General features: G+C 45.1%; 2 protein-coding genes and 1 long non-coding RNA gene across 3 annotated transcripts in view; 1 reads left to right on the top strand and 2 right to left on the bottom strand.

Moving 5' to 3' along the window:
- Positions 1-1,648, bottom strand: part of LOC311240096 (uncharacterized protein) — a 37,159-nt gene extending 35,511 nt beyond the window's left edge. Inside the window, exon 1 of the mRNA XM_084328623.1 lies at positions 1,519-1,648. The gene's annotated coding sequence lies outside the window, so the exon portion shown is untranslated. The remainder of the gene's footprint in view (positions 1-1,518) is intronic.
- Positions 829-12,739, top strand: LOC311240097. Its single transcript, XR_014620465.1, has 3 exons — positions 829-981; positions 12,084-12,140; positions 12,345-12,739. It is a non-coding gene; the product is annotated as an uncharacterized lncRNA (long non-coding RNA).
- A 2,645-nt stretch (positions 12,740-15,384) lies between these two features.
- On the bottom strand, positions 15,385-17,988 carry LOC311240823 (perforin-1-like; the record flags this gene model as incomplete). Its single annotated transcript, XM_084329414.1, has 4 exons — positions 15,385-16,358; positions 16,610-16,824; positions 17,203-17,341; positions 17,489-17,988. The coding sequence occupies 4 exons, from the start codon at positions 17,986-17,988 to the stop codon at positions 15,479-15,481; spliced, it is 1,734 nt and encodes a 577-aa protein (XP_084185540.1). The 3' UTR covers positions 15,385-15,478.
- Positions 17,989-27,142: the final 9,154 nt, after the last annotated feature.

Genomic DNA, 27,142 nt, shown 5'->3' with positions numbered 1-27,142 from the left:
GAGAGGTTTGACAGAGAGGAAAGTTTAGCTGGAGTCTCTCCCAGGTAGAAGCATCTGTTTTTTTGCCACCGCGTCCTGCTGCATGTTCCCTCGTTATGTTTTTTACGTCTTCCTTCCAGTCTCCTACCGAGCCCCCCGTGGCGTCCTTGAAGTGGGTACGGCTTTGATGGCGTTTTGTAGAGACGTGAAAACAATTGGCGACAACAAAACACATGCCAAAAGTGATTCAACTCAGTTCCTTATTCTCAGTTCACTTCCAACAGGTGCTAGAACGGGGAAGAGCAGGAAAGTAGAGCTGTGTGTGTGTGTGTGGCGGGAGTTGGGGGTGGAACTGATAACCCAGGGCCCCAAAGCTGGTGACGGTCAGGGGGTCTTGACTAAAGGGTAGATTTAAGCAAAAAAGTTTGGATCTCCAAATAACAGCACTGCCCTAATTTCCACTATGGATGTTTCTATATAATAAGTTCATTCATTTGTAAGATTGTCTGCAGGTGCGTACATATGAGTCATAGATGTGGTATGCAGACTGCAGTATTTCTTATATACGGTTTCAACTTCACAACATAAACATAAAAAAAAGCACCCAAGTTTATCTCCTGTTTAGTATAGTTGACAGGAAATACAATCAGGTCCAAACTGTTTCCCTATAGCGACGGAATTCCAGTGAAAGCGTCTATGACTGTGGTAAACCTGGGGCGTTCACCTCTTTATGGGGTCAAAGTGTCGCTGTGATGATGTAATGGAGCGGGTCAGAAGATAAGTGTCGGTGCGGTAGCTTTATATTCTCAGCCGCCCTTGAGGTTAACAGCTCTTCCTGTGTCTCGGTGCCGTGTGCGTTCCTGAGCGCCTGTCAACGCCGCTGTTTCTCTCCTTTCTTTAGTCGCTGTCTCTCTTCACTGCAACTAGAACATGTATAGGATACAGGAGACGGTGTACTGTCCTAAAAAAGAAAAAAGGCCCTCGTGTTTGTCAAGTTGAGGGGTGAGTCACACTTAAGATAAATGATCAGACACAACAGTTGCTTTGAAATACCGTAACCTGATGCAGTTTCTACGCAAAGCTTTTTAACTTCTTAAGCTTTGCAAAGAAAGTATGCAGTCCTCAAGTTCAAGTAAAAAAAAAGAATTGCCATTTTTCTGGGTGCCTGTTAAGAGGTTAACATATCTTTATAGATTGTATTCTATTATTTTATACATGAACACAGCAACTGTGTTGTTAGTCACCCATGTCCACATGCACACATGCGTGCTGTCATAGGTGACTATGTCTTTTTTGTTGTTGATGATTTCATGTAAATATCTGTATCTGTATGTGTATTGTATTGTCCCAGTAACAGCATGATGGAAACAAGTCCTGGACATTATCATGTTATCCTTGACAGTGAATGCAAGCTGTTTTTTTACGACTCATGTTTTGGTCAAATAACCTAAACTAAACTAAACACATACCGTGAGTGAAGAGCAACTTTAGCCACAAGCTGCTCTTTAAGTCGATATTATTAGAACAACACTAACTTACCTTTTAGAGACTCCTAAAGCAGTCTTCCGGAAAAGCCAACCTCCAACAGACCAAAACACAGGAAACGTGGATTACTCCAAGGAACCTGAAGGCTACACTCTTCTCAGTCTGAACCCGTACTTGATAAGAAATCCGATGTGTTTTTTCCCCCAGCACTATAAACTACAGGAGGACTCAAGCTGAGCTCAGAGTGCGAACACGAGTTATTAAATAGGCCTAGGACCCAAACTGGTAACACCCCTCCGTCTGCACTCACTGGTCCCTGAGGACAAGGGTTTCCTCTGTACAGCTTAAGGAGGATGACAGCAGGGAGAGAGCGAAAGAGAGAGAAGGAGAGAGAGAGAGAGAGAGAGAGAGAGAGAGAGAGAGAGAGAGAGAGAGAGAGAGAGAGAGAGATAGATAGAAGGAGAGAGAGATAGAGAGGTGGGGTAATGGGGGTTATGGGGACATAAATAGCCAACAGAAAAAACTGGAGGGGAGAGTAGGGGAGGGGTGTTGCTGATAGGGAGAGCTCAGTGACACAGCACACGTATGGACGCTGATATGCAGTAACTGTAAGTGTACTGATTCTCGTAAACAACGCGTTCAACTCTCCCGGTCTCTGATGTACGTCTCGCGAGCCACACTGTAGCAGCGGGGCGACTGATAGACTGGTATTTTTAGCTCCTGTCTTCGATCTTGCCGTTGTACAATTTGTTTTGTTTGTTTTGTTTTGTTTTTGCTTGTTTTCTTCTCGTTGTACACATCATTGCTTATTGGCTATAGAACACCAAGTGAGGTTAGTTCCTATAGCTGGGTCACCTCAGGTGAGGTTAGTTCCTATAGCTGGTTCACCTCAGGTGAGGTTAGTTCCTATAGCTGGGTCACCTCAGGTGAGGTTAGTTCCTATAGCTGGTGGCCGAGGATTTGCGTCGCAGACTCTTCGCCTCGGCTCGCTCTCGTCGTAAGGCGGCGAGCAGCAGGGGTGAACGGCCTGGTTTTAGTGCTGCGCTGGAGCCGGACGAGAGTTCTCTTGCCTCTTCTCCATTTCCGATGGAAACTGAGGATTATATGGAGCTCTCTTGTTCGAAGCCCCAGTAGAGACGTATCACTCTCCCCCTCGGGGAGAGTGATACGTCCGAACCTCCGACCCCGAGAGAAGATGCCCAGCTGTCTGCCGCGTCGGACGTTGGCGCCCAAGGCAGCCTCCCGTATGTGAGGGACGCGAGTGACGTGGAGAGAGGTATGCAAGGGGAGTTGCTTGCCTTGTTCCCCGAACTCATGGCGGCCGCCGCAGCCACTGCCGGCACCTGTTCCTGATGACATGATAGGTCATCTCTGGCAACGTCGTCCTGTGAGAGAGACGGGCGTTGTCTGCCCATTCTTCCCAGCAATGGAGGCCTACGTGGCACAGGCACAGGTAATCTCCCGCATCGTTGGCCTTACCCCCGCCTACGTGCCAGTCACGCGGGTGGTGGGTTTGGTCCAGGGACTTAAAGACGGGGTGCCTCGACTTGATAGCCCGATGGCATCCATACTTTGTCCCGAAATGGTGTGGGAGCCGTTAAGAAAGCCGGTTCCCCAGGGGAAATCGGCTAGGCAGTTGGCAAACTGGAGTGACCAGGTGTACATCGCCGCGACTCAGAGCCTAGCTGCGACCTCCAACATCGCGCAGCTAGCGCGCTACATGTCGGGGCTGATTGCGGGCGGGTCGGTATTGTATGACGGTACCTTCAAGCCCAGGCGGCTGGAGCCATCCTGCACCTAACCCAGCTGCAGGCGATAGCCGCCGGGAAAGAGTGCGCACTGACCACTCTCGCCCAGCGCCATCTTTGGTTGGAGCAGGCGCGGGTGCCGGAACAGAGGAGGATTCCGCTGCTCATGGCCCCCCTCTCCGATGCTGGATTATTCGGGTCGGCCATGCAGCAGATGATGGCAGCCTGCAGGGAGATGGAGGAGGAGCGCTCCGTGCTCCAGCCTCATTTCCTCCGACCCGATGCCACCGGTGATGTCCGGAAGAAGCAACGCCGGCAGAAGACCGCGACCGTTGCCTCCGCCACCACCGCCGCCGCTGCTGGGCCTTCGGCGAAGAAGGCCAGGAGTGGAGGGAGTGCCTCGACCACTGCAGCCAGTCGCCCCACACCCGGAGGGAACGGTAGAGATCGTCGTGACCAGGCTCCCCAGAACCGTTCCTTTGGGCCGGCTCCCCGTGGGGGAAAACAGCGCTCTGCACGCGGCAGGCGCCGCTAGTGACTCCCCTGTTTACCCCTGTCCCCCCCCCCCAACATATGCTTTTTGTTATTAAATAAAAAAGTCCCTCCTGGTGAGGGACTGTTTTTTGTTACAAAACGTGTGTTTATTCACTATATATTGGGGATACGTTGTATAACCCTCACCTAGCTGTGGGGTTGTGTGTTTGCTTAGGGAGTAGGAAAATGTTCTTGAAAATTGTTTTCTGGTCGCTATATATGTGTGCTTAGCAAGGCCTGTGGCTAGCACTCGTCGAAAGACTTGTCTTCTCTCATCATGAAGACGATGGTGTTCTTCTTGCAGTAGTAAGAGTGAACTTCATCTTTTTTATCTGAGGGGGTTGTGTGTATTCTGTTACATTTGAGAAACATAGCATTGAGTCCGCAACTAGGTTAGAGTAATCACATATGTAGCTTGTACCGAGGTCTTTTGACCCTCTCTTTAACGTCTGTTGTTTTTTTCTTTACTTGGTGAAGTATGAAAACACGGGTGGCGTATTCGCACATGAGCCTAAAGCCTTGTATAAAAACCCGCTTTTACACAAACGAGTTTATCGTCTGTGGCTGGCGTGCAACTGTTGAGCTTATCCTAGAGGATATACGCTTTTTCATGTAGCATGCTAGATAACTGGTATCATGCGCTGCTTGTTGTTTTCATCGTATCCGGGGTATGGGGTCATGTGAACTGATAAACCCCTCCCCCCTTTTTACTGTTTGGCCAGGGGGTTGGACCTCCTGTTCTTCGGTCTTCCTGTCACGCTGTGGGATCAGCGCGTCACAGGGAGGGGAAAGAGGGGGGGGGGGGGGTAGTTCCCTGGTCCCACACCATATTTGTACAGGTGGGTCACGGAATTTCCCCGGCCATAGAATACGTCACTGGGCACGTTTCTATTGGTCATGAGACTTCCGTGAGTTCTTTCAGGCTCCATATTGTGGACCACTGTCATTGTCAGGATTGGGTGATGCGGTGCGTTGGAAACTGTTTTGTTTTCTGCTCTGCTCTCTATTTGCATATGTGTTGAACTTTTGGTCACGTGGCTCAATGTTTACATATATCTTTTCAATTATTACTCACGTGGGAGGTCTCTCTGGGGGTTCCCTGTCTCCCCTCTTTTATACAGAGTGGTGTTGACAGGGTTTTTTCCCTCGGACGCGTCATATGGGACCCATATCTGTGTATTTTTGGCCGGCTTCCTGCCGCTCGTCCCAGGCGGCATGGAGGGAACGTTATCTGGTTTCTTGTTAGAATTACCATTGATGTGTTTTTTGGGTCTCGACGTGTACATGGAGCTGGCCCTGGGTGCTTTCAGTGTGGAACCACGCCATGGGCTGGTGCGCCTTGGTTGCTCATTTATAAAAATGGCGTTTTTTTATACGAGCGACTGGGATGGAGATTTGATCTCTTCCGAGCACCAGTGTACTAGGTTAGTCTCGACGACTCACGCTCATCTCTGGGAGGAGATGACGGAGTAGATCAAAGCATTGGCGGAGGGGTCTCACGCCCATGGGGTGAGCCACCAGGTACGGTGCATTCGTGTTCTGACCGTCTTGGTGGCGCTCTCTGTGATGTTTTGGATCGACACGCGTACCTACCCCCCTCTTAGGACTGGGGATGGCGGCGTGACTAGGACACGGGACTGGTTCTGGTCGCGCCGGACCAGGTCAGTTAACCCGTTGTCCGCTGTTCTGGTACCCTGAAGGACTTTGTGCTTTTCCGGGAGGTCGCGGGGCGTCGCGGGGATTGATGTTATGGATGTGTGTGTCATAGGTATGTCACTACGAGTTGTCCTTCACAGTGTGTGCTTGGTCCATATTGTGTTGTACCTTGCGCTGTGCTAAGGGGACTGGTCCTTCTCCATTTGTTTTCGCCCCTCCCTTCCCCTGCTGGGCAGGGCTGGGAGGGGGCTGTCGAGGAGGTTTCTATTGAACCCCTCTGGCATCCCTGTGTACGTCCCGGTCCGCCGGGCCCAGGTCCGGACTCGTTCTCGTCGACCTGTTGGCCTGGGTTAACCCCTTTTGAAAACTGAAACACTTGTACTGCCTGTATAGCCGGTGTATATGCGCAGTTGTGTTTCTGAGTTTTTTATTGGGGGGTTAAGGGAACAACCGCCTCCCGTTAAACTAAACATAGGGGGGTGGTTGATTCCCCGGTGTGTTGGTAGCAGAGTCGACTCTTGGGTTGAGGCCGGGCTTGACCCCGTCTACCCGCGAGTGTGCCCCCGCACCTTTCATGATGTCTGCCAATCATGTCAGCCTTCTCTTGGACCTCGACCTCTCTAAGGGGTCGGGTTTGTGGAGGTTGCGATATGGTGCACAGTGTTACGACCCTGGCTCATGGGTACGCAACCTATGTGTAATCAACACCAAAACCCTGTGCTCTAACTCAAAAATGCTACTAAACAAAGGAACTACTAATATAACTATAAGCTAATGTACTGGTAACCCAACGGACAAGGACTGTAAGAACCTGACAGCTCTTTCACTAGGCACAGACAGTGCATGTGTGTTTCTGGGTCTGCCTTTGAAGCTCCCCAGCAGGTAACCAATCAGCACTAATTGGCTAATTGGCAGCCCTCACCTACATGCCCTGGTTGACACAGGAGTGACCAGCCTCTAGTACGTAACACCTCCCCCACCAAACTGGTTGCCCAAGAGGCAACCACTACACAACAAACCATAAACAAAACAAAAACAACTGTGACCCCTTAGGTGTCAGGGCCTCTACCACAACAGCAATAACGGGTACCACAAACACCGGTACTATGATCGTGAGAGGGTGTCTGCTAGCACGTTGTCCCTCCCACGAATGTGGCGAATATCCAAGTTATACGCCTGGAGGAACAAACTCCATCGCATCAAACGATGGTTCGAATTCACCATGCTGCGAAGAAAAACCAAAGGGTTATGGTCTGTATACACAACAAGGGGCAAACTGGAGGATCCAACGTAAACATAAAAATGGTTCAAGGCAAGAACCGGGTCGGCCCCTGTCGAACACGACCACCGATACCGATCTGTCAAAATTATACTGCAAACCAAAATCAACCTGAGAACTGCGCTTAACAGAACAGACCACAGCACAACAAAACCATAAATCACTGATACCACCACCGCACCCATATCCATCCCACCTGGCACTGGCAGTTCAGGATACTGCACACCGTGAACATCCAGAGTAGGCTGTACCGCCTCAGGTACAGCCCCAGTGTACCGGGAACCTGGCAGTACGACAGCCACCATAACGTCTGGAACACCATCTAAAATGGCGTCACCCAAAATAACTTTGTCCTGATCAAAATCAAAATGGCTGCCACTCAACAGACCAGGTCGCGAAGGCGGCTCCTGCTCCACAGGACACAGGTAACTAGGTTGACCATCACACCTAGTGCATGGCAGAGAATCAGTGTGGACATGTGGATCAATGTCAGAATCATCAACTGACATACTGGGACCATCCCTGCCCACAAGTGAAACATTAGGGACAATAGAGCTATTGTGGGAAGGCTGGCAGCCTAAATCAAGCTTAGTAGCCCCTCCAACTAGAACGGTGTCACATGAAAAAACAGCACCTCTCATAGCATCCTTCCCACACTCCTCCTCCAATTCGTTCGTGGCCTCAGCCACCGTACAGGCTGGGAAGACCTTGAGACATTGCGCTGCCATATCATCTCCTGTCACATGCTTCTCCGGCACGCCTGTCAACTCTGGTTTCACCACCGGGCCTAACACAAAACCACAATCAAGAGAATAATTATGCAGAGGTACATCCACAGTGTGCTTTCCAAAATTCTCAACAGGTGCACCTTTTAATTCAACAAAGAATGTGTCACTAAGTGTAATGTCCCAAGTCGAAGTATCAACAACATCACTTTTGTCCTTTGACATTTCTCGTGCCACAGCACACACCGGAAACACTCCTGGATGTTTCTGTGCCAGCTCATTAGAGACCTCAGAAACCACAGGAATGGGAGTTACAACCGGAGTAGCCAACACTTTGTCACCAGCCAAATCATTCCCTAGAATGAAGGACACCCCCTTTATGGGAATGTAAGAACATACCCCCACAACAACATTGCCTGATACTAAGGGAGAATTGAGCGTGACCTCATGCAAAGGTGCATCCACAAATCCACCCCCAAAGCCCTGAACAACGACATCGGAATGCAAAGAAGAGTTTGATGAAAATGGCAAAACCCCCTCCAGAATGAGGGACTGAAAAGCACCGGTATCTCTCCAAATTGTTATAGCCTGTTTGGACTCTAGTGCATTAGTCAGGGAAACAAATCCATTCATCCTAAACCTTGAGGAACCCTCGAGCTCTTTGTCCACACGTTTGATACCTTCCCCATCCCCATCTAACGTTGGCATAGGCGTCCTGCATATGGTTTCAACCAGAGCCACGGTTCTGACATTTTTCTGCTCAAGCACCGGGCATCCAGCAACGATATGACCAGGTTCCTTACAGTAAAAACAGATAATCCCTTCTGGGAATGCACCAGCAGAACCACCCCGCCTAGGAGGTGAAGTTAATTGACCAGCAGACACAGGTTTTGGGAAACGGCCCCCCTGAACAGGACGCCTATCCCCGGACTCAACACGGTAGTCCTCCAAAAACACGGACTTGTGTGTCAACACAAACTCATCGGCGAAGACAGCGGCGTCGCCTATCTTCGATACCCCACGCTCATTTAGATGTGTGGAAACGGTATCAGGAACACATCTTTTAAATTCCTCTAGGAGAATCAACTGCCTAAGCTGCTCTCTTGACTCTGCCTTCTGAGAAGTGCACCACCTGTCAAACAGGTTCTCCTTCTCCCTTCCAAACTCAACATAAGACTGCCCCTCGGACCTACGATAACCTCTAAAACGCTGACGATAGGCCTCAGGGACCAACTCATAAGCCCTCAAAATGGAAGCTTTAACCAGCTCATAATCAGCGCTTTGTTCAAGGGACAGAGCAGTGTAGGCTTCTTGTGCCCTACCAACCAAAACACATTGCAGCAGCAGTGTCCAGGCGGTATCAGGCCACTTCAATGTGGTTGCCACCCGTTCGAAAAGGGGAAAATATCTTTCCACGTCTTTCTCAAAAAATGGTGGCACCATCCTGATATTCCTGCCTACATCAAACCCGGAACGTGACTCTGGATGCAGAGCACCCGCCTGCAAGGCAGCATACTTATATTCAAGCTCCTTCTGTGCACGCTCGTGCTCCAGCAACAGTTGTTTCTCCTTAAACTCACGCTCATGCTCACGCTCCTCTTTCCTCTCTCTCTCCTTAAGCTCACGCTCCTCTTTACTCTCTCTCTCCTTAAGCTCACGCTCCTCTCTCCTCTCCTCACGCTCTCGCTCTAGCTGCCTTTCCTTAAACTCCAACTCCCTAATCCTCCACTCACCCTCTATACCAGGTAATAGCGGAGACGCGCCAGACGATGGAGGCTCCTCCACCCTCTCCTCAAGCACCTGTTCCCTAATGAGCAAAACCCGCAAAGCACCCAAGGCAGATGGTTTCAAACGTTTCTCACTGGGAGTAAGCTCGACCTTGTAGTGCACAGCAAGCTCGAGCAGTTGTTCTTTGGAAAATGTGTCTAATAAGTCATGAGACGGGCGATCAACAAAGTCCCTGATGGAAGCCATTGTCACTGAACTAGACACCCCAAGCTACACACCCAACCTCACAGACACGAAGAACCACTAACGAACCACGAAGACGCCCCCAACGAACCACTGAAGAACCACGAAGAACCACTGAAGAACCATGAATAATGCTAATTGCCAACAATAACAACCAGAAGGGAACGCGGTGGAAATGTGAGCTCTACGGAGCGCACCTTTCCAGGTTGCACAAAAAAAAAAAAAAAAAAAAAAAAAAACACACCCACCCTAAATAGACGTGTCATACACGCAGGGTGTTAGGTGCTACCAGGTATGCTCACCAAACACTCAAACAAACAAAATAAATCCAACAAAAAAAAATCCCAAACAGGTGCGCCTTCTAACCTGATGTGACCACATATGCTTCTACGTCTAAACTGCAGAAAAAACCGGCCTACCACATGTCTACGCTAAGAAACACTAAATCAAGCCCTACCACACTACCTGTGTTTCCTGGCCGCCCTAATCTACCTACCCTTAAACTAATGCCCTGTAGACCTAACTTTCTTCAACCACACCTGCTACCAGTCAAAGATCATATACAATCATTTCATTGACCGCCCCAGGAGTACGTGGTGCACCGGACGCTAACCCACAACCAGAAAATAATGTCCCTATCTACATGTGGTGCCTACTAAACTATATATTTTAACAGCATAAGTAGTCACATCAAATTACAAACAAATACGGCATACTCACCTGTTTGATGAAATGGCTCAGCCCCCACGCTACACCATGTGTAACGAACACCACCCAAACCATAATATGATGACACCCTGTGCAACACAAAAAAAAAATCACCAAACAAAGTTCTAGGGGTAAAAGATCCCGGATGAGCGCCCAACTGTTACGACCCTGGCTCATGGGTACGCAACCTATGTGTAATCAACACCAAAACCCTGTGCTCTAACTCAAAAATGCTACTAAACAAAGGAACTACTAATATAACTATAAGCTAATGTACTGGTAACCCAACGGACAAGGACTGTAAGAACCTGACAGCTCTTTCACTAGGCACAGACAGTGCATGTGTGTTTCTGGGTCTGCCTTTGAAGCTCCCCAGCAGGTAACCAATCAGCACTAATTGGCTAATTGGCAGCCCTCACCTACATGCCCTGGTTGACACAGGAGTGACCAGCCTCTAGTACGTAACACACAGCATACCGAATGCCCCTTCCGCCGGGGTGCTGTTTCACAGTAGACCCCTTAGGTGCCTGTCTAGTCCGCAGTGCTCCGGGCACAGGTTGAGTTATGCTCTTGGGCCTGTTGCCTGGATTGAGGGATCAACCTCTTGGGGGTTGTCTCCCCGGTGCGCCGACTGGCCCCACAGTATTGTGGGGGTGTAGCCTCTGTGGAGTGCTTCAGGGCGGCGTGCTGTAGGGGGGAAGGGCCTGCTCTTGGATTGGGCCCTGTCCGATATGCTGGCGATGTGGGGGGTGGTGTCACTAGTGACAGTCTGGTGGGGTCTCAATGCTACGGCATCATTGGCCTCACCAGGCCCCGTTTTTTTTCGGGGGGTCCTGGCCCTCAGGCTGTTCCTGGGGCTGGGTCCTCCTCCACGCTCCGCTGCTACGGCCTTGCCACAGGGTTGGGTTCTTGACCTTTGCCTCCGTGATGTTGGGGGCTGTGACGGGGGTGTTTTTCTTCCCGTTCGTTCCCTAGTGGCATGTGGGATGCGTGCCTGAGTGGTCGCGGGTCCTTCTGTGTGAAGGTAAGTCCCACGATCTGCTCACCCTGTGCGTTTGAGGTGCTAAACCCTCTTCGCACAGTCGGCTCCGATTCCCTCCCGTTCCCCTCTAGGGGGGTCCGGGGGCTCGGGTCCTCCCCGGTTCTGATGGTTGTGGGGGGCCTCAGCGGGTACATCTGTGGAGCTTCCGCTCTGATCAGCTCCTGTGTTCCACTAAGAGCAGAGCGTAAACTATACGATAATATAACATGCGGTTATCCTATAACCATAGTTATATGAGTATAGCGAGCACTCTGCTCTGACTCACTGAGGACCCGGTGTTCTTCGCCTTTGGTGGTGAAAGACTTGGGAAGGAGCTGGTAGTGTGGCCATGACCCGGCTTATGTAGAGGAGCGGATGTGGGTGTGGCCAGGCGGATGGGTGTGTACATGTGGAGAAAAATTATTCATTATTAGATTGGATAAAGGGATAGTTCCACTAAGAGCAGAGCGCTCGCTATACTCATATAACTATGGTTATAGGATAACCGTATGTTATGGTGCCCAGCTAGGCACGGGTCAGGATGCCTATGGTAAGCAATAAACGTTCACACATTTAACTTCCCTAGTTCACATTCAATTTCCACCACTGATGTCTGGTTGTTTGAATTGCCCCAAGGGAATTAATAAAGGGATTACTTTTACATAATTTTTTTTTTTTAAATGTGCTAATTTCATTCAATCATTCATTAATTTCATTCAAACACAATCTATTTCCTTTCCCGTTTGAGAGATTTGAACACTTGGAGAGTCTTGGACTTGGAGTAGATTACATGCATAACCTTTAAGTAAAACACATTTTGAATTTTTTTTATAGCACATCAGTTTGCAAAGACTTACAAATTACCTTTCTTTTTATATCAAGTGGGAACTTCTATCCTGGGGTGAGATTATTTGTCGACTCTTGCTGCCCCTCTTTGAGCATATAGCCTGTATCTAAATAGATGTGTCCTTTTATAGCAGGGCAGGGCGGAAAATCCGGTGGACTGAATGGTTTCCTTGGAAACGGATACAAAGGTGAGAGGGAAGCAGGGTTTACACTTATTTTGATTAATTTGATTGTGATTGTGATCGCACCATCTCTAGACTGGTTTACATGCGTCATGTGTTATTCTCATTGTTATTCTCATGTGTTATTATCATGTGTTATTCTCATTGTTATTCTCATGCGTGGCGTGTCATTTGCCTATTGTCTTATGTCTCTTCTCTCTCTTTCCCCAGGCTAATTCAACACTCCTCGACGTCCTGGAGTGAATATCTATTTCTCTATGTGCCCATTGAGATGTATTTTTTAGTTTGTCTTTTTTTCCCCCATATTGTCTTATTATCTTGTGTTGTTATGTAATGTTATGTTTTGTCCTGTCGTGTTGTGTCTCGTCTTGTCGCGTTCGACGTCCTCGTCTTTTTTGTGTTGTTGCTGTTGATGTCCATTCTTTGTTTTCTTCTGATCCCTGTTTTACTGAAAATGTGTTACCCATGTGTATATGTCACCATCCCCACGCGAAAGGCTTGAAAACCACCCATAAAATCGTTGCATATCCTCTGATTGTGTTAGTGTGTACAAAATAAAATAACATGAAAAAAAACAATGGCCAATGTAAAGTGGATATCGATTGCAGGGAAAGTGAGTGACTGAGTTTCAAGATATCTTAAATTGACTAATAAACTGTATGAAGCTAATAAATGATCTGCCCAACAACAGTGAATAAATCTTGTTTTACTGAGTCCAAGCATGATCATCTATCTCACATCTCTCTCTGCACACTGTTCCTGCTTGAAGCATCACGAAAGCCTCATCCGTTGACAGGAAGTTCTACCACTTCCTGTCTTATTTAGGGCGTGATGCTGCAGATGAACGAAAACGTGTGGTGATGAAACAAAACCAAAAGCAACCAACTGAAAAATAAAAATCAACGCATGAACCAATATGTTCAGAAATGCAGATCTTTATTTTGTGAGAAACAATGTCAGCTTGAACATCCCTGCAACAAGGATAGAAAAGGCTTTTGAACGTCGAGGCCTGATCAAACTGTTCTAACTGTACAGCAATAGCTCATGTTATACAACGGCATGCAAATTTCTCTATTCTGATTGGCTGAAACAGTCAATTTACACGTATGAATTCTTCACAATTCCACGCTCCTGGTCCCAGGACCCGCCCACAACCGAATTACAATCACTCTGCCGTGCGGATTTTTAGGAAAAAACAAGATGGCGGACAATAATCTTTAACAAATGGATATGTTGATAGCGTCATAACGACTAAATATAAACCGATTCTGTCACGGTGAATGTCTTAGTTCTTTAAACAATGTTGGATGATGTAATTGATGGGTCATGAGTCATTGTTGAACAAAATAAAAATCGCGCGGATTGATTGATTGATTCATTTGCATTTTTTTTTTTTTTCTATAGAAGCAACTGGGAAGTGCGCTGTTTTAAGTGAGGGTGGACTGAATGGATATGTTGATAGCGTCATAAGGACTAAATATAAACCGATTCTGTCACGGCGAATGTCTTAGTTGCTTAAACAATGTTGGATGATGTAATTGATCGGTCATGAGTCATTGTGGAAAAAAATTTAAATCGCGCGGATTGATTGATTGATTCATTTTTTTTTACCTACTTTCAAGCAGCTGGGAGGTGCGCTGTTTTAAGTGAGCATGGCCTATTGAATTGATTGATTGATTGCTAATTTTATTACTGTCCGCCTGGTTTCCAACTGGTTAAGTTTAGGCCCTCTTTCGAAGTTGGTTAAGGTTAGAGTTTGTCTTTAGAGCAGGGCGATAGACCACCAGCCCTGGTTCCAAACTCTAACCTTAACCAACTTCGAAAGAGGGCCTAAACTTAACCAGTTGGAAACAAGGCGGACAGTAATAAAATTAGCAATCAATCAATTCAATAACCCACGCTCACTTAAAACAGCGCACCTCCAAGCTGCTTCTATAGAAAGTAGGTTAAAAAAAAAAAAAAAATCCTATAGGGCAAAGAACAATTTTTTAAATTTGTTTTACCTACTTTCTATAGAAGCATCTAAGAATGAAGTTCTATAGAAAGTAGGTTAAAAACTTGGATGTGTTAGTTGGTTGGATGACTTAGTTGAAAGACAGTTGGATGTGTTAGTTGGTTGGATGTCTTAGTTGAAAGACAGTTGGATGTGTTAGTTGGTTGGATGTCTTAGTTGAAAGACAGTTGGATGTGTTAGTTGGTTGGATGTCCTACTGAGAACAGTTGGATGCACTTCCGAGCTGCTTCCACATGGAGGCAACTTCTCTTTTTTGTTGTTGTGGGAACTACTTTTTCTGGTGGATGGTTTTTTCAATAAATCTTCGATTAATGTGTGTTTATTGTATAGCAATAAGGTTGGATGAATGTGCCAGTTGTATAAAAGCATTACACCACTTGTAGTCGTGGTTTGTGAAAAATAAACCATGCCTAGGGGGGTCTAACGACCACCCCTAGGCATGGTTTATTTTTCCCAAACCACTCCTGCGCGTGATGTAATGCTTAAATATATAATAGCTGTGGTATATGGTTATAAGGCAAAGTTATACACTTACAGTATAAATGACACCTTCAATTCAATTCAATTTCTTTAATGACCACCCAGCCAGGCTGGTGGAATTTGGTTTCAGTGCACAGCATAGCAGTTCCAACATAAAACATAGAACATATAACATCACTTACAGCGCACATAAAAGAAAACACAATTACATAGATACAGTTCAGAGTTGTCCATGTCAGCAGAGGTAAGGGGGGTTGCGGGGGGGTACTGCAGGGAGGGGGGGGGGGGGGGTGCTACAGGGAGTTCAGTGTCCGTATGGCAGTGGGGAAGAAGCTGTTTTACAGCAATTATACAATGTCAGAAACCAGCCGTTACATGCAGTTGTTTTCATGCAGTAATTCTTAAAAATCTACCTACTATAAACCTGTTGTCTTGTCAGCAATTCAATAAATGTCCAATTTATATACTGTAACTCCACTGATCTAAAGAATAATGATGGATAAATATTTTCCTGTCACAAGAAGACCAGTCAATATAATCTAATTTCATCCAAACCTTGGAGATCTGAAATGAATGACCAGTTAAACAAGTGGGCATTATAAACAAAAATATGCAACAAAATATGTTGTCTTGTTGTGTCAAATGTCCTGTTGTGTAAAATGTATGGATTTCTTTCCTTGTTGATTGAAGCTATTCAGAAAAGTACAATGTACAGAGCTTTGTAGAATACATGTACATGCATGTTTCACCGTTTAAATGCCTTTGGTCCACTATTTCAGTAATCTGAATGTTTAATCTCTTGTTGACGCATGTTGGCTGTGGATGGGTGTACAGTCCTTGCACTATACTATCAAATCCCACCATACTGTTGACTCTCAGCAGTGAGACTTTGGTTGTTCTGTGGGCCTGATCCATCCACAAACACTCCCATTTCCATCAGGATTGTCTTTGGAACAGGACGGGCATGTCGGGATACATACACCTTCTGCAGGATGTGATTCATAGGCGAGGGTTTATAGTGGGTACATGTGGGTCCACTCAGACTCGGAGCACATGTCACCTTCCATTTGAAGTACAGCCGTCCATGCTGGAGATTACAGAGGTCCTCCTTCGATCCGACGGTCAGGTCCCGCTCGCACTCTCCCAACAGGTCATCGTCCCACTTGCTGTCCTCGTCCCACACCTCAAATCTCACCCTTTTCCCCGCTGACATGTCCTGGGTGCCCATATCCAGGGTCATATCCCACTGAGGGTTGTTGTTATTGTGTACGACGGAGGACCGCATAAACATCTGCCCGTCGACGGAGACCTTGACATAGCCGTCCGTGGCTGTGGTGTGATCTCCCCATAAGTCTGTGCCCCGCTGCACGGTGATGATCACCCGGGCCATGCCCTTGCGGGCGGGGCAGCAGTCGGGTCCCACGGCTGGGTCGTTGTGGCAGGCGCAGACACAAGGCTCGTTCTGGTTGTCCTTCGACCCCACCTTGCAGGGCTCCGAGCAGTTCTTCCACAGGGCTTTCTCCAGGATGTAATGGCTGATAGCGGAGCGCAGGTTTGTCCGCACAGGGCTGTCGACGGGCAGTAACTCGTGCATGGAGTCCAGGGAGTAGGAGACCACGTCTGGATTCTGTGGGAGCGTGTTCAGCCATTCTTTGTAGGCACATGGATCTTTGTTTGCGGAGAAGAGGAGCTCTGGCTCAGTGGTTTGGCCACCCTTTATTTCTGTGAACCTGTAGAGAGGAGAGGGGGAAAGTTTTGTGAAAAGGGAGTTCCATTTTCTTCAGCATTTGGATGTCAAGGCATGCATTACTGGTAGTCCTCTGGGAGAGAGAGATAGAGAGAGAGAGAGAGAGAGAGAGAGAGAGAGAGAGAGAGAGAGAGAGAGAGAGAGAGAGAGAGAGAGAGAGAGAGAGAGAGAGAGAGAGAGAGAGAGAGAGAAACAAAAAAAAGCCACAAACAGAGAGTAGAAAGTCTTCCTCACCTGTCATTGAAGAGGCTGGAGAAACTAGCCTTGCTCTCTGTCCTCTCCTTGTCCGCTTGGCAATGCTTAAATTCAGTCTTCATGACTTTCCCTCCGATGCTGGTAGTCGCCTCCACATCCAGGCACATCTGCACCTCCTCCACGCTGAGTCCCTGTAGGCTGGCCTGGCACTGCCTGATGCTGGTCACAGATTGCACACTTCCTCCCATTTTCACCTGGCGAAAAGAAAGAGCAAAATTACACAGCGACAGCGGCTCAGGAGGTAAAGCGGTCGTCTGGTAACCGAAAGGTTACCGGTTTGATTCTGGCTTCTCGTGGCAGCGTGTTTGGAGTGTCCTTGAGCAAGACACTTAACCCCTAACTACTCCCGATGACCAGGTTGGCACCTCGCATGGTTGCCTCCACCGTCAGTGTGTGAGTGAATGGGTGAATGTAAATAAATTGTAAAGCGCTTTGGATAAAAGTGCTATATAAATGCAGTCCATTTACCATAATTATATAGTGTTCTTTCCTGCATATTTGCTTTGGACTTTTTATGATTATGACGTTTTTTTTGTTTTGTTCCAACCATGTCGTTTGTCCATTGTGTTCACCTTAGTAATGTAATGGGTTCCAAAGTTGTCAATCAGCTTATAATAGCGTTGTTTGTATTCCTCGCAATAGGTTTTGGGGAGTTTTTCCACTGCTGTGCGGAATTCTCTATGTAGCTTGGGACTGCCAGACACACGATAGCTGTTTCCAGTGAGAGAAAAAGAAATACAGATAAGAATTATACAAATATGAAACAAACAAATACATAGCTACTGTGCATTTCATTCATATCTTTACTACTTGGGTAGAATGGAGATGACATGTGTTCTGGATCACCTGCTTGCTTACCTGTAGTACTCGCAGGACATGCTGTGGCTCGTGAAACTGAACTTATCATTCTTGGTTTTCTCCATGGAGTAGGCGGCCAGTTTGGACTGAGTCCCCGCCATCATATAAAACCCAGACCCTGTTGCTGGCACGCTAACATCTAAATTGACCTTCCAGTCGTTCTCCACTGAAGAGCCGCTGGCGCTGACGAGAGACTCGCTGGACCTGTGGAGTTTACTGGAGACTTTCATCATGCACTTCTGGTTTGCCCTCCAATCCACCACCGACAAGGGGAGCCTCTGTTTCTCGCCCTCCAGATAGGGGTTGGTACATAGAGTACATGTCTTGTCCTTGTGTTGCCAGAGGTTCATATCGATGACAAAGGCACCTTTACGTTCCATCTTGGTGATGTCAAAGCCTTCCCCCGCCAAGTTGGTTCCCGGAGCAAATTTGGCTTCTTTGCACTGGCTCGCTGTCCCCACAGTGCACGACTGGAAACTGCACAGAGGAAGGCACAGCATGACGCCGGCCGAAAGGAAAAAGGCAAACAGAAACATATTCCTACTCGTTTATCCTGAGGAGAAGAGAATATGTAGAGAAATTTAGGTCAGGAGAAGAAATGTACTCTTTGGACAAATAGATTTACCAGACAATATTGTAATGTACAACCTTGTATTGTACACGTTTGTATAGATAGAATATATGTTGTGTATTATGTTTAGTTCTATAGTTTAGTTTATAGTTTTAGTTTATAGTCTATAGGCTATAGATATTTATACTGTTAGCATAGCATCATTTTGTATAGATAGAATATACATTGTGTATTGTGTTTAGTTCTATAGTTTAGTTTATTTATCGCCTATCTAGTTTATATTTATAACTTATAGTTATAGTTCGTATAGATAGAAATATACGTTTTGTGTACCATGTTCCTTAGATTCAGAAAATAGTTCCTACACGGAAATGCTCACAATAAATAACCGGGTCATGATTTCTGGAAAGAGACTTTGCTTATGAGTTTTTATATATATATATTTTTTCTATTTGAGCACCACAAACCGAGTGCCTTCCAGGTGTAGCATTATGTTTTGTTTTATGTTTTCTCAGAATTCTGTCTTAAAACCTTACCACTCAATAGCGTTCAATGGCCAGTAGACATTGTGATCATCATTACTGTCTTTTACTATTATTTACTTTACTATGTCTACACTACTATCTACTATCCCTATACTACTACCTACCATGCTATGTCTATACTACTATACGCTCAAAGTGTAGCACTAAGGTTCGAAACTGTTTGACGAATACCACCATAGCTTCCAGAGGTGTAACCCGCCTGCTGACTTATTCACAGTGTAAATTACTAAATGTATTTTCATTATTATAATATTAAGTTCTCATATGTGAGATTGTACACCTGAAAGGGTTAATATGTGCAACAACTTTGACAAATTAGAGAGAGAATCAACAATTGCTACACAGATATCATAAATGAGATATTATAGGAATGTTTGAGCAAAGGAAAATCGGGTACTCACTTCTAACCAGCCTGTTCCTGATGCAGGCTGTGTATGAAACTGGTACTGTTGATGATGTATCTCTTCGCTTTATCTTTTAGAGGCAATGGGGGAGGAGGTGTTGGGGGCGACGTGATATGGTGTGGTAGGGGTGGGGGTGGGGGGCTTGTGGTCTGTAACTGCAATGTTGGCCTTTCACGAGTTCAACCCACACAAATCTGCATCTTCTGGCCGCCTCAGACCCACTCCTATCCAAGCTCCGCGGGTCATCAAAGAGAAGTCGCCTATTCTCAGTCCTTGCCCCACAAGTTAGGACAGCCGAAACCCGTCCAATCTTTCACCGTCGACTAAAGATGCACTTCGTCAACCATTATCTGAAATTAAAAAAATTTAATAAAAATATAACCCTAACTAACCTTACTGTCATGCACTTGTCCTAATAAGCTAACCTACACTGTAGCAGGCAACACTTTGATGAACATTGTTACTCAGCTGATAGAGTTGTACCCTTCCTGATGACTTGTACAAAACTTGTAAGTCGCTTTGGATAAAAGCGTCAGCTAAATGAAAATGTTAATGTAAATGACTACAGACACAAACGGATATGTTTAACAGATTCCATAGAAATCGATTGTGTATTAGAGCAACAATGCAACAGTCTGATGCAGGCGGCGTGGGGAGGAGTCAGGACGCACATGGAGCTGCACGCTCCTGGCAAGGCAACTCCATGTGCGTCCTCCCCAAGCCGCCTGCATCAGACTGTTGCATTGTTGCTCTAATACACGATCGATTTCTATGGAATCTGTTAAACATATCCGTTTGTGTCTGTAGTCATTTGTGAGGGTTGAACTCGTGAAAGGCCAACGTTGCAGTTACAGCTCCCCCCCCCCCCCCCCGCCCCTCTACCACACCACCATCACCTCGCCCCCAACACATGTGCATCCTCCCCGAGCCGCCTGCACCAGACTGTTGCATCGTTGCATTGTTGCTCTAATACATAAGGGGATTGGACATGGGATCCCTATCTCATTCTTGTATTTTAAAAAGCTAGCATTTGTACTTATCTTTGTACTTTAGTTTGTGTATTGTATATTTTGTATAGTGTTTGGCCTTTATTCTTTTTACTGTATGAAGCACAACCTCAGGGGACTCATACAGAACCAAGCATGTCACTGTAATGTACATTATATGTGACAAATAAAACAAAACTTGAAAACCTGAAACTAGACTCCACTTGGTGGAGTGGCCTCAGTGGGGGAGTTGAGCGCTTGCCCGATAGAGGTAGATGTTTATGTAATTTCATGGGGAAAAGACCCCATTCCGGAGGGGGAAGTGAGAACCCAGATATCCCGAGTCAATAGGGAATCCCTGGGGGAAATTATTCCCTGATGCCATAATACATGACAATGAATGATCGGTCTGTAAACAAAGATAATGAATTAACACAATGTACCTCGACACTGAGGAAGGGAAAGAGAGCGGATTTTAAAGGGGATACCGCGGGAAAATTGGGCGAATGGCGAGCCGCGCCAGAACCGCATCAGTGGAGCAGAAACGTGTATTTAATGGGTTGGTTCTGTTTGGATGGGCAGGGTACGAGGAAACCATGGGGTGCGAGTCATAATGTGGACTTCCTTTCAAAATTTGTATACTTCAAGCAGGTGCCTGAAGAGCCTGCCATTTATGTGAAACAGATATATGGACTGCATGTGGTCACAGTGGTTGTGGTCGGAAAACTTAGTCAAAGAGAACATGATACATGAATTAGTCACCAAGCATAAAGTAGCCAAATAGTCAAAGTCACCTTTATTGTCGCTTCTCATAATGTGCAAGACATACAGAGAAATTAAAGTTTGTTTCCCCCTTCCCACGGTGTATATAAAAAAATATCTAATATAAACATAAAGTAACATAGGACACTATAAACATAAGTAACTGTATAATAGTATGTATAAATAGTAATACTGTATATAATACAGTGGAGGTTTCTCTATGACAACACGTGAAACACAAATTCACTCATAATTCATAATTATTATTAATTTACATATACCTATATAAATATATATATATATATATATATATATATATATATATATATATATATATATATATATATATAAAAAAATATATATATATATATATATATTTTATTATTATTATTATTTTTGTATTATAAATGTTTTCCTCTGTAAAAAAATGCCAGTGAATTTTTTTCTTCTTCAAAAATTGCCAAAATTGACCGCTCTGAGCAGGCCTGCACTGCAGTAATTATTCGTGCAGAATATCTGCACAGGTTGACCAGGGTTAAATAAATAATAAATAATAGCCAATCAAAATAGGCTATTAATGTCATCTAAGCACGGTCTGTGCAGTTAAACTCTTGCCATTGAATGGAGGATTTAATGATTGACAGCCCTTGACATCCAATACACGGAGGTTGAATGATTGGCAGCCTTGCAAATCCAATCAGAGTATGGCTCCTACGACTGCAGCTCTGTAGCTACACAGCTGTTTCTCCCCTCGCGGGATTGATTGATTGATTGATTGAAAATTTTATTAACAGAGCACTGAGAGCAGGCACGTTCGAAACCTCTATATTAGTGTGTATCTAACATTTAGCACTTTAATAGCGGGACATTTACTGAGGACCAGCACAACACACATGTGGATATTATGATTTAACAAGTCTATCTGTCCAGGAGGATGACAACATTATTGCAGGTACTGTATGTGCACGGTGTTAGTGATGCTGGCTAAATGAATGAACGTTGTGTCTGAATGTTTGCCGCTAGCTTGTGGCTAGGCTAACGCACTTCGCTGAAGGTGCACAGCTGAGCTAGTGTCTTTGTGGCTTTCCCGGTTTGTCACGTGAGATTCATGTGAGGAACTTTGGTGTGTGTGTGCAGCTCTGATGAATGAGAACTGCTGTCTTGTGCCGTTGTGTGGGTTTGTGTCTGAAACTACGGTGGCTTGTGTGTGTTGCGTGAGATGCAGAAGTAAACATTGCTAGGCATGAGGCATTCTGGTTAATGTAGTCATTGCAGTTCTCCCTCGCTTTCACTCACAGTTAAAGGAGACATGACATGCTGGTTTGATGAAATGTATAGTGTAAATGAAATGAATAGTGTATGTATATTCAATAGTAGTATTGATAGTATATTAATATGTATATTGATATTGATATTAATTAATTGATTGATTGGTGTTGGTATTCATATTAATATATAGTGTATATTAATATTATGTTTTCATCTGTGTCCACTGACCACTGACACACAGTGGGGGATGTTTTAAAAATATTATTTAATATTTAATATAATATAATAATTTGTGCTTCACCTAAAAATTTGGTCACCAGCCTCCACTGATATAATAGTATTATTATACAGAAATTAACCCAATACTGGTATGATGTTTACTATATATATATATATTATAGGCTATAATGTCTCCATGTAGCCTACATTATAGGTCTGCTATGTCTCAAATGTTTATCTTACAACAATGTACAGCCCTGAAAAATCAAACCTCTACTGCTCCCCTACCACTACTCCACCACTCCACTCCAAACTGATTTTGTGACTCCTATTGTTCTGGACTGGGCCAGATTTCACACCTCCACTGCCTCCCACAGGCTGGGGAGATTTTCATCTTAAATTTGTATTCGTCCCAAATGTCCCAGCCCCATCTGATTTCTTAGCTTTTTTCACTGTTTACTTATCATGCATTGCAACATTAATATATGGTCAGTACCCCAAGTCAGACTGCCCATATACAAATGATCTTGGGGGTCTGAGGGCAGTAGCCCCCGACCCCCTCCCTGGGGAAGCACTTAAGTTAAGTACCCTCCATTTGTTCACGTTTAGACCCAGCCACCAGCCCCCGAAAATTAACACCTGAGTGCTAGTTCTAAAGTGGTAGAAGAGTGGCAGAAGCGCAGCAGTAGGGTACTGAATCTGAAGTGCTTCATCTGTAGGCCAGTGGGATCCACACAACAGGGGTCCTGAGCTGGACAGCATGGGTGCTTCATAGCTGGAGGAATCCATGCAATAATTCTATAATTTATCACAGACCAAAACAAATAGTGTCATTAATCTTCCTCTCATTTGCACTGATAAAACTGAATATTTCTGAAATATGAATGGTCATATGATCATTTATATTTCTGATGTATACAAACATTGGCGAATACAGTGATTCTCATTCTGACATGTGATTCTAACATGGGTGGACTGCGAAAAGGGGGGTTTGTTTATTACCACAGCACCACACAGTCAGACACAAATCCTGTAGAGGTCTCACTGTACATTAGGCAAGCTACTACAAGCACTATTATAACACAAGTGGCGTGATCCACCCGATCCATCCCTCGCGCAATCTCATTCAACCTTCCCCATTCGACAGTCCACTCCGCTGCAGCTAGTAGCGGATTAGGGAACGTCACTGGCCGGTAGTGTAGGCATAAACCGAGCCTACTCTGTACAGCTATGCAGGGGACTCGAGGCCGGTGAAGACGGCGCATCAAGAGATGATGGAAATAACGGAGAAGAAATGGACTTGCGTGCCGCTAGAAATATGGGTCTAAGGACCGGACCCTTTGTCTTTGTTTGGAATATAGATAGCTAACGTTAGCTGGTTCACCTCAGCTACAGCAGGTGAGGTAGCCCATGTTAATTTATTTCATTTAACCTTTATTTAAACTCAAGGGACACTGAGGTTTCCCTCATTTACAGTGATGTCCAGTATACAATTAAAATAGATAGAATAACACAAAGATAAAAACAAGTAATCAGCACAATAACAGGAACAGCAGACTAAAATAATTACAAAATGACGTACAATGGTTATTAATCAAAGCTATTCATTTTCCAAAGGTTGGAAGAATATCAAACTTTAAAGTGCATTGAAGGGCATTCCAGACTTCTGGTTTTGAGATGTGTGACAGTGTGGGTACCTGTAGTTGACAAGTGTCAGAGCTCCCGGTCAAAAAACATCGAAAAAAGGAAGTAAAACTAACTAAAACAAAAGAAAAAGTGACAATTCAAGGATATAAGAGAAAAGGAAGGATGAACACGAGAGATCGAGGAAAAAAGGACCCTAGAAGAAGTACAAACACCGGAGGAAAGATCTCGGCACGAGGAAATGGCGGAGGAGGTAGATCAGGCGAGCATGGCGCAGGAAGACAGAGAAGTGGAGCCTGTGGAACCCACCTGGATAGCGAAGATGCAAGTGAACATACAAGCGAGCATACAAGCTAGCGTACAAGAGCTACACGCTAACATGCAAGCTAACGCAAAGGATATCCAAGCTATACAAACTAGCATACAAGCTAGTGTACAAGCTAACACGCAGGACATGCAAGATAGCGCGTTGACTAGCCAACAGGCTAACGCAACAGCTAACCAAGAGCTACAAACTAGCATACAAGCTATCCAGGCGAACATCGACGGACTCAAGGAAGAGTTAAAGAAAGGTCAGGACGAGCTCAGAGAGGAAATGGATAAGGGACTCGAGGTAATGGATGGAAAACTACAGGAACAAGAGAAAGACATAACGATGTTGGAAGGAAGGACGGCTGAAACCGAGGAATGGACTACAGATATACAAGATATTCTAAAGGAGACGCTCGAACAACAGAACATATTGAGAGAAAAGTTAATGGACTTGGAGGGGAGGTCGAGGAGAAACAACATACGAATATGGGGACTGAAAGAAGGGATGGAAGGAGAATCTATGATCAAATATGTAGACAGCCTAATTCGAAGAGAATTGAAGATGACAGAACTCGACAAGACAGGGATTCATAGAGCACACAGGACACTGGCGCCGAAGCCGCAGTTGGACAAACCACAGAGAGCAGTTATAGTTAATTTCTTGGAATTCGAAGTCAAAGAAAGCATCCTCAGAGCAGCCTGGCAGACGAAGATGGAGGTGGAGGGACAGAAAGTAACCTTCGACCATGACTATGCGACAGAGGTGGCGGTAAAGCGTCGGAGCTACGTTCAGATAAAAAAGACTCTGAAGGAAAAAGGAATAAAATTTCAATCACCAATGACCACGCTGAAGGTCCATTGGAATGAAGGCGCAAAGGTGTACGGTGACGTGCGGGACGCGGTGAGGGACATGAACCGAAGAGGATGGAAGGTGCCGGGAGGAGAAGAGGAGAGACCGACGCTGTTGCAGAGGTTGGAGAGAACGAGGAGATGGGACGAGGGAAAGGCGAGGAGAACGGGAAGGTGAAGGCGATCTGAATCGATTCAAAGCAGATCAACTGAGAAGGAAGACGCAAAGACACGGAGAAGGGGGGCAGAGAGGAGACGAGAGGATGTTAATGTGGATGTTAATGTTTATTATGGTTATATGTATGTAAATCAGACGGAGATAGCAGAGGCTACAACCACAAATATTATTAGGAGTAAGGTGATGACGAAACTTAAGAAAGAGGAGGCGCAGGTCATCTTCTTACAGGAAACACATCTAATATCACAAGAACATGAAAAGCTGAAGAGATTCGGGTATGAAAATCTGTTCTATAGTTCTTTTAAACAGAACCTTAGAAGAGGAGTAGCTATACTAATTAAGAACACAGTGAAGTTTGAAATGATCAGGGAAATAAGGGATAAAGAGGGGAGGTATGTAATGGTCAAGGGGAAAATGGAAGGTCAAATGGTGTATGTGTATGCTCCACCAGACAGTGAGAAATATCTATTTGAAACGATCTTTGATATCATAGCATTGGAAGGGGAAGGGGTCCTGATCTGTACAGGTGATTTCAATGTAGTACTGAACTATGACATAGACACGACAAGCACAACGAAATGGAGAACAAACATTAGCAAATATATGAATATACAAATGGCAGAATTAGGAATCATGGACATATGGAGAGCAATGCACACACTAGATAGAGAATACACACATTATTCGCATTCACACACAACATATTCAAGGATAGACTATTTTCTCATGACAACAGGGGACAGATACCGGGTAGAAGAATGCAGGATAGGGGTAACGGACATATCAGATCATAGCGCAATGTATCTGACAGTGAATCTTAAAAGTAGATGGAGAAATACAGTTTGGAGACTGAATGTAGGACTATTAAATAACAAAGGTTTGGTTAAGGAAGTAAAGGAAGACATAATTAGATACAGAGAAGAAAATGATAATGGAGAGGTACACCCAAACATTTTATGGGATGCACTAAAGGTAGTAATACGTGGAAAATTGATAGCAAAGACGGTATTACTCAAGAGGGCTAGAATAGAGACATACCAGAACTTGATAAAGAAACTGAAAGAATTAGAGAAAGAACACCAAAGCTCAAAGAACCAAGAGACACTTAGAGAGGTAAAGGAAGGTTAGAGGAAAGATAAACAAAGAGCTGCTGAAAGAAATAGAGAAGAAAGCTAGATACATGAAGCATACATACTTGGTCGCATACCGAGAGCGACCAGACTTTTAGCTAGACGAATCAGGACACAACAAAAACTGAACACAATACACACAATAAGGGACACGAACACAAACAAAATACTGAGAGAACCAGCTGAAATAGAAAAGACATTTGAAGAATATTATAAGAAGCTATACAAGGAATGCGATCAGTAAAGCAAAGAGTAGTAAGTCACCGGGTAGCGACGGATTCCCCTCGGAATTCTACAAAACATTTAGACAGGAACTGAGCCCCATATTAGAAGCAGCATTCAGACACACAATGGAAAAAGGCACAATGCCACCTTCATGGAAAGAGGCCATAATTACTACAATTCCAAAAGAAGGGAAAGATAGAGAACTATGTAGTAGTTTCAGACCTGTGTCCATACTTAATGTAGATTACAAGATGTATACATCAATAATATCCAAAAGATTTGAGACATTTATGACAGATATTATAGACGAAGACCAGACCGGATTCATTAAAGGAAGACAGACACAGGATAACATAAGGAAGACAGTGCATGTGGTAGAGGAGATACAAAAGGAAGGAGGAAGTGCAGTATTAGTTAGCCTAGATGCAGAAAAAGCCTTCGACAGTGTAAGCTGGATATTTCTATATAAAGTATTGGAGAAATTTGGATTAGACAAAAACGCTATGAAAACAATTAGGCATTATATCAAGAACCGACGGCTAGGATTAAGGTAAATGGTA

The sequence above is a fragment of the Notolepis coatsorum genome (genome assembly GCF_963971535.1).
Source record: "Notolepis coatsorum genome assembly, chromosome: 14".
Taxonomy (NCBI): Eukaryota; Metazoa; Chordata; class Actinopteri; order Aulopiformes; family Paralepididae; genus Notolepis; species Notolepis coatsorum.
This window is presented reverse-complemented; position numbering and strand designations above follow the sequence as displayed.